The sequence below is a fragment of the Anopheles moucheti genome, chromosome 3 (assembly GCF_943734755.1).
Source record: "Anopheles moucheti chromosome 3, idAnoMoucSN_F20_07, whole genome shotgun sequence".
Classification (NCBI taxonomy): domain Eukaryota; kingdom Metazoa; phylum Arthropoda; class Insecta; order Diptera; family Culicidae; genus Anopheles; species Anopheles moucheti.
Window position 1 is genome coordinate 48354003 of NC_069141.1, and position 8117 is coordinate 48362119.

The window sequence follows — 8117 nt, forward strand, 5'->3', positions numbered from 1 at the left end:
TGAATAATGCAATCAACAATACTCTATTACTTATCCATTTATCTTTGCTTGAACTGTTCCAAAGGTTATGAATGTTTAACTGTACTACTTACTGTAGTAGAATAATACTTACAATGCTTAGGAGGGATTAATTTGATCTTCTTTATCTCTGATCAATATTGGTACTGCTTTCAGATTGAGTTATAAGGTGCAAACAGACAGTGGAAAAATGAATTCATTTTTGGTTAAACAATATGTATATATATTTCTCACGTGTTTGAGTTCATTCATGTTCATTCATACACTTCTGCTCGTTCTCGTTCACTTCGTTTTTGCCGTTTTTCTTTCCCTAAGAGCCATTCCGCTGGATTTTGGTTAAACTGATTCAAATCCCTACGAAGCGCTAATTGTTCATACGAAGCATTTGTTCGTTACCCTTATTATCAATGACTTATGCTCCTATGTACGTTAAAAAAACGATTCTCCGGATCTGATGATTAGGTTGTGTGAAGCAAATTGTTAAATGCCGAATAGGACGATTCTAGATCAAAGAGAAGCTGACGGACTTGGGACTCCGTAAGATCGTCGGATGCCTGCATCGTGTTCAGCGTTGCAAGCCAATTGGAGACCTTCTCCTTTCCTTCAAAATTATCCGGAATCAGTGAAAGTCGGTTCATTGTGTCCAGCAAATCGCGTAGCTCCGGTTGCAGATCATCCATCGCGCGGATCTCGAGCCGCAGCTTATCCATTAGCGTAATGAACATTGACACTATGTCAGCAATACATTTGCTCGTGTTGCCCTTGTCGTCCCGGATGGTAATTGGACGATCCTCCCTTATGCGTTCCAGTGCAGCTGGACAGTCGAGTCGAAACTTTTTAACAAACGAATCGATCGTAGGAAACTCATCGCCTTGCACGATCTTGAATGCTACCTTATATTGGACCAGCAGCTTCGAGCAGGCAGCGGTGTACTCCTGAGGCGTAATGCAATCCCGGATGTAAGCTTTCTCGAGGTTTTGCAGCGTGGACACAAGGGCAAACAGATCCGCCATATTATCATACTTTTCACGTTCTCTTGCCTGGCGGTAGAGTTTAACCTCTTCGTAGAGTTCTGGGCGATTATCCTGCATATTTGGTGAAGGTAGTTTCTTCTCTCTACTTGTGTTTTCTTTGTACTTGTTGGCTAGCCTTCAATCACAACAGGATAATTCCTCATTCACGACGAAAACGTCAATGACAAATATAGTTCAGACTGTCTGCGACGGTAAACCATACAACACAACAAATATATTAACTATTAACTTAAGAACAATGAACGAAATTTGTGAATTTCACAGCACTACGGCGATGCTTTTGCCTTGAAATCGCAAATTTGTTTATGGATTTGCATTGACTCATCCTACTGTCACCACGACAGCGGTTTGACGTTTCTTTTTGTAGGGTTGTCAAACACCCAACATGGCACCGGCAATGTTTACATTTTGTTCAGTACGCGATCTTGGTGCGGTCGGCAAACATGGATGGTTTGCAAGCGATTAATTCTAAACTAACGCTGCAATCAGCGGCGGTGCAACTCGAGAAGGTTTTAAAAATATCTCAGAAAACGAATAATCGGGCAGTAAGCGATGGTGAAATTGAACTGTTAAAACAACTCTGCAAATCGAACAACATACGAATATGCCAGCTGGCGAATGAAGCAATATTGCACCTCACCGCGAACGGTCATGTGGAACTTGGCCAAGTAATAGGAATATTGATGACGCTGCTTCCAAACACCAACGATGGACAATTTACCGTACTCAGTGGAACAGTTTATGAATTGCTGTTAATGGATCTACGCCGACGATGCTTAAACACAGGAACCAATAGTAGTTATGTTTGTCAATTCGATATAAGACCACCTCAGCATCCGGTTATTCTTCTCATCGATAAATCCAACGTAGGATGTACGGGAACCATCACCGATCTCATTGTGGAAACATTGAACCATCAGGAGGATGTGATTCGAACAAATAGTATCGAATTTTTGCGCCCCGTGCTGTTGCACATTTTTGTCAACGTGTGCCATTACGCTGAATTCCAAACGTTGTGGAAACTTCTTATTGAAAAATCTTTGCAAGATTCCGAAGCAAAATCGATCGTTTTCGAGATTCTGGCTTGGAGTAGACATTCAACAGCACAACAAACACGTTTCACAGTTAGTCTTCTGACGGATGCCATGGAAATAATCCTGCATGAAAATCGAGGTGACATCAAGCTCCAGCTAGCAATCGTGTTTTACTTAGCGGCAGTCCTTAAGGATTATATACAATACAATTATGACCCAAGCCGATGCTTCGATTTGTTGCAAAAAGTTAGCAATGCTGCCGTGGCATGTGATCCTCCTCCGAAACTTGACGTACTGCTCACGATCGCTGCTGATATGCTATCGATCGTATCTCCACTAAAATTGTACGAACTGTTAAAAATAATCCAAACCATCCTTCCTATTTGCGGAAAAAATAGCAGAATGCTAACCAAAGAGGCCATGATTCAATTATTAGGGCAGCCATCGTACACAATGAAACATCTGGCACTCTGTGACACAATACTAAAACATATTGAAAAAGACCTTTCGCCAGATGAATCCAAAGAGGTAACGAACTTGAAATCCGGTGTCACGGGAATGGTGTTCTTTCATGCCGAATTAGCAAAGTGGACGATTGTTTGCAATTGGTGGAATTCTTCCGAATCAGCCATCGATGAATATCTTCAACGGAACGGACCATCCAGCATTAGATTTTCGCACATTTTAAGTCAACTACACAGGTCGATTTTTATTTCAACTTCTCACGACGAAGACGTTTGGAAAACGAATTTTGAGCATTTGGTAAAACTGATGAAACATAGTGAAGTGCAGGTGGCACAAAGTATGGTTCCGCTTCTATACGCATTAGCTCAACACAAAGACGCTCAGCGAAGATTGCATGTGCTGCAAACTGTCGCATCTATGGGTGCAAAGGAAAATTTGATCGGCATACTGAAAGCTCTTACAAAAGATTTGGATCGTGCCCTTTGTTTAGATTTGTATCTGAGACTGTGGAAAGCGGAACCGCGAACATATCCACTGTTGTACGACCTGCTGAAGGATACCAGCCGTCGGTCTAATGAAGACCGTTGGGAACATACGGTTGCTCGTGCGTATACAATTCGTGAAGTGTGCCTTATAAAGTAAGTTGAAAGTATAAGTTGCTCCTTTTAATCAAAAGCAATAATATATGTTTTTGTTTATATCCTCTTCCAGTCCTCAGCAGCACGGAGAAGATTTGGTAAACCTCTTTTCCGAGGTCCTTAGCAATTCCAACAACAGCGAAAATGAAGTTGCTATCTGTCTATCGCTTGATGCAATCTCAAGTTTGTGCGAAAACCATGTCGTCGACATTGTGTCGACCTGGAAGGTTTTAGGATTTCGTTTCGCAAACGAACGACGTCCAAAGGTCGTTAAAAGCTTGTGTCAGTTTTTTGCTAATGTTCCGCATATAAAAATAACCACACCAGAACAGGAACGATTGGTAAATCACATCATTGGTACACTCTGGCACTACGTCATCGATTACGAAGATCGTGAAATCATAGAAGCAGCCTTGGGTACATTAAAACACTTCCATCCGGAGACGCTAACGTTTCGTCAGATTCCTGAAGCATTTCGACAAGGTATGGAACTTTCAGAACCAAACGAGGATTGCAATTCTATAGCAGATACAGCGGGTTCAGTTCCGCCCGAATGTTGGATCCAGCTTCTTCAGTATACTAATCACTGTGCCATCGAAGCGGTCGGTGATCTTTTAAGCCATTATATCACCCTCGAAATAGAAAGCTACCGTGGTGGAGTCTATCAAACGCCTGCAGGCCGTCCAGAACCGTCCAACTTAAAGTACCTACCGAGGGCGAGCATTTTGTCGACGATCGTAAACCATCTGATATTACAGAGCACCAAATTTACGAAATGCGACAGCACTGCCGAACTAGTATTGGTTCAGATGCTTCGAATTGTTGCAAAACCATATCCCAAGCCTATTCCGCCATTAAATTGGTGTTTTCTGCATGACTATTTCCACCATTGTTTCGAAATGCGTGATGCCTGCCTGCAGATAGCGATCAAACAGATGCCGCTCTCCGGAACTGCGAAGAGGCTGGTGGAAAACTATCTGAATGAATTGTGCGAAACAATTATGCTGGAAGAGGATCTTTTAAAAATCTATACATCAATCGCGGAAATCACCGAAGGTGTAGAAGCAGACATCTATAAGCGATTTGTGCATCTCTCGCTACAATATCTGGCCGAACGTGCAGAGGACAAAGTGTTTGCGGACAATAAACCTTTCATACAAACGATGGCGCTGATTGCAAATGCATTGCAAAGGAAGAAGTATGAAAATGAGGATAATTTTTATCATCTATGCATGACAGTGGGAAACTTTTTCATGCGTTTCGACCTGAGATCGGAGGTAGGTGCACCCATAAGAATTGATGTTTGATTATTACGATTCATTTAACACGTTTCATCAAACGCTTCCTTTTAGGTGTTCAAAAAATATATCGAAGCAGTTGTATTCCTTCCCGAACAACATCTCACCGGCTTGCTTAAACCGAGTACCTGGACTGGAGATATGGATGTAAAGAAGTTGGAAAAATCTGTTTATCTGCAGTTGGCCTTTTACCAGAATAATCCCACCGCAAAATCGTTACATTTTTCAAGTCTTTCCGATATTGTACCTACGGTTGCAAAACATTCCCGAGCGGATAGTTCAATAGGTACATTCTTTTTACAAGAATGGTTCAGCTTTGTCGAACTGTTCGCATGCAACGACGAGGATCAACCGGACGGAAAAGCTTTGATTGGGTTTATCGCTGAATTGATTGGTCTGATCCAATGCACTCTGACGACTACGGGAGATTGTATGGAACATGGTTCCCTTTTTATGCTGGATGTAATGATGACTGCAGTTATTAGTTTCTCTGGTTATGGTGGATTGTACGGAGCAAACATGTTGGCAAACGATAAATGTTTGCGTTTGACACAATTTCCACTAGCATTGATTACCGTATTCGAACAAAATGCTTGGCGTGAAATCGAGATAAAGGTAGGTGACAGTATTTCAAAACTATGACGTACTCCATATTTAACGTTACCATTCTTTTCATTTAAAAGGTCTATGAATTTCTGCATCATTTGTATGGTATTGCGACGCTGCCAAACGACTACGCAGGTTGTCTGAAAGATGCGCTGATATGCTGTAAAAAACAACCGTATTTTCAACAGCCCAAAACTTTGTCCAAATTCATCACTTTAAGACGACTAAAATGAGACGCACATGCTTTGTTTTGTTTTTACACTCCGTTTTAATGATCACCTACCCGTGTATGTTTTGCACTTTTAATAAAATAACGTAACAGAAATAACGTTTGATAGAATAGAGCTACAGGCTTTACACTTGAGGATTGCCTAGAAAAAACATGTTTTTATATTGTAAGCGTTTTTCCTTTTTTTAAATAGCTTTTTAATTCTATATACGTTTTGCAAGCCTTACTTCTCTTACACAACTTTCGTCACAGGTAGGTCATAAACTCCTATTCAAAATGTATGACCTACCAGGGAAGGTGGTTATAGAAGCACGGATGTAGTTTTGGCCATTGAAATGTAGGTAAATACAAGAAATATAAAAATGGAATGTTTCATGATCTATGCATATTAATTGAAATCGAAAAGAAAGAACATAAACAACCAACAGGAAAACATTCTTGTACGTTACAGATTCATAACAACTACATTCAGAGGCATATGAAGCAAAAAGCAGAAGATTCTAAAATAAATAAAAAAGATTAATACAACGATCCTAACTCGCACAGAGTTATGCTTGCAACCGTAAACAAACAAGATGCAAACTACACCGGCCCTCGCGCAAAGGTCGCAATATGTGAAATCAAGAAGTCACGCATACATAACAAAACGGCGAAAGATAATGAACCTGCTGTTAACGCACTACACGGTAATCGGTCTTTCGACAGTCGCAAAGTGGTCTTCAGTCGAGCATTAATTGTAGAACTACGAACGTGCAATGACGAACAGCAAAAACGGAGATATCCTAATAGAAGCCGCACCACAACGACTAGAATCTGTTTATAAGGAAATATTTACTGACGAAGCATTGCAATTTTTGGCGCAGCTTGTATCACAATTTGACCCAGAAGTTGACCAGGTGAGTTAAGCTAAGCGTAATTCTACGAAAGGTAAACACGGCACATACTTATCAGGAATGCTGTGTCATATTTCATATTTTATCCTCCAGTTGTTACAAAATCGTGTGAAGCGTAAATTATTGATTCAAGAGGGCAAATGGACTCCTGAGTTCTGCAACCACAGTGAATCTTTAGAATGGACAATCGATGCTTTGCCAGAACGATTGCGCAATAGAAAACTCGATCTTGGTGATGTGAGTCCAGCCAACACGGTTCACTTTACCGATTGTTTGTACGCGAACGTTCAGGGAATACAGGTAAGGAGAACTGAAACCATTGCGCATTAAACGTATATGTAATGGACATTAATATAGAAATGTTTCTCTTAGGTTGATTTTGACGATGGACACTGTCCTACCTGGCGTAATACGGTGCAAGGTCTATTTAATGTAACGCGAGCAGTACATGGCAAGCTACAGGGTGCCCCAGCAAATGTGCAGGCGTATCCTTTGCTAATGTTGCGCCCAAGGGCACTGAACATGATCGAGCATCACTGTATTGTAAATGGAAAAGAAGTAATTGGCCCACTGTTTGACTTTGCTATGCTCATGTACCACAATGCTCGTGAGATGGCAAACCTTGGTATAGGGCCTTACTTATACCTTTCAAAGGTAATATAAGTAGAAAAGAAAGATTTACTCGCGATGGAAATATGTCCTTTAAAAAATCGATGTGGAAAATCGATTGTTTTAATCTTGCTTATAGATAGAAGATCCGACTGAAACGAAGCTATGGAACAAAATCTTCACCTGGACCGAGAATCAACTAAGCTTGCCAAAGGGAACGATCAAAGCTTGCGTATTGATTGAAAATATTCTCGCAGCGTACTGCATGGAGGACATCCTACACTCGATCAGGGATCATGCGATCGGACTGAACTGTGGAATATGGGACTATAGTGCGAGCATCATTGCTAAGTTTGGTTGGAAAAGCGAATTTCTTCTTCCCGATCGCAACAAATATGTCAACATGGGTCAACCGTTTTTAAGAAAGTACATGCGGTTACTGATCAACATATGCCATAAAAGAGGAGCATTGGCAACCGGTGGTATGGCTGCGAAAATTTTACCAAGAGGAAAGGAAAAATCTGTATTGTGAGTAACAAACTGCAAGTGATGGGTAAAGAATGTAGCCGGCATGTTTTAATTCTTGCTTTTTCAGAACTGATGAAGATATAATAGAAAGCGTTAAAATGGCCAAATCGGTCGAAATTGATACCGGCATAGACGGGTTCATGATTTACGATTTACGGATGGTTGATGCCATCAATGATCTATGGGACAGTAAACTTCACTGCGAGAATCAGCTTAATATTTTGCCCAACATCAACCGCATCACAGCCGATAGTTTGCTACAGATTCCGCAAGGAGGTGTAACGATCGAAGGTTTGAAGTAAGTACACGGGAGTGTCCATTGCCTATTTCCAATTGTGAATCGAGATTTTTTTGTTTTGCAGCAATAATATTACGGTGGCCCTTCTATTCATTTATCATTGGCTGACGGGAAGTGGCGTGTTCTTCTTGAACGGATCAGTAGAAGATTCAGCGACAGCGGAAATTTCACGATCCCAGCTGTGGCAATGGATCCGCATGGGAGCCGCATTGGAGGACCGAGAAAACACTATCGTCACGCGCATGTTAGTTTATCAAATGATGGACAAAATTATCTCAGCAGCTTACCGTGCATGGTGCATTACGCCTGCCGATCGTAAACGATTGCTTTCCGCGAAGTACATGCTGCTGGACATTATTTCTTCGCGACATTACATCGAATACATCACTACGCACCTTAACGATAGTCACAAATTTCGAACACTACACAATAAAAACGACGGTCTGATGGCTAAGTTATGAACACAG

General features: G+C 41.2%; 3 protein-coding genes across 3 annotated transcripts; 2 read left to right on the plus strand and 1 right to left on the minus strand.

Annotated features, from left to right (window-relative positions):
- Nucleotides 1-284: 284 nt before the first annotated feature.
- On the minus strand, nucleotides 285-1371 carry LOC128305839 (vacuolar protein sorting-associated protein 28 homolog). The gene has a single exon (XM_053043457.1). The coding sequence runs from the start codon at nucleotides 1107-1109 to the stop codon at nucleotides 477-479; it is 633 nt and encodes a 210-aa protein (XP_052899417.1). The 5' UTR covers nucleotides 1110-1371; the 3' UTR covers nucleotides 285-476.
- Nucleotides 1372-1449: 78 nt separating this feature from the next.
- LOC128305838 (focadhesin) lies at nucleotides 1450-5681 on the plus strand. The gene is given in 5 exon segments (XM_053043456.1): nucleotides 1450-1487; nucleotides 1489-3189; nucleotides 3263-4466; nucleotides 4542-5102; nucleotides 5171-5681. Coding segments are annotated over 5 exon segments (3660 nt in total). The 3' UTR covers nucleotides 5327-5681.
- A 293-nt stretch (nucleotides 5682-5974) lies between these two features.
- LOC128303860 (malate synthase A-like) lies at nucleotides 5975-8111 on the plus strand. Its single transcript, XM_053040937.1, has 6 exons — nucleotides 5975-6218; nucleotides 6309-6515; nucleotides 6588-6869; nucleotides 6964-7352; nucleotides 7420-7650; nucleotides 7715-8111. Exons 1-6 carry the CDS (start codon nucleotides 6078-6080, stop codon nucleotides 8109-8111), a joined length of 1647 nt encoding a protein of 548 aa, XP_052896897.1. The 5' UTR covers nucleotides 5975-6077.
- The last annotated feature ends 6 nt before the right edge of the window (nucleotides 8112-8117 follow it).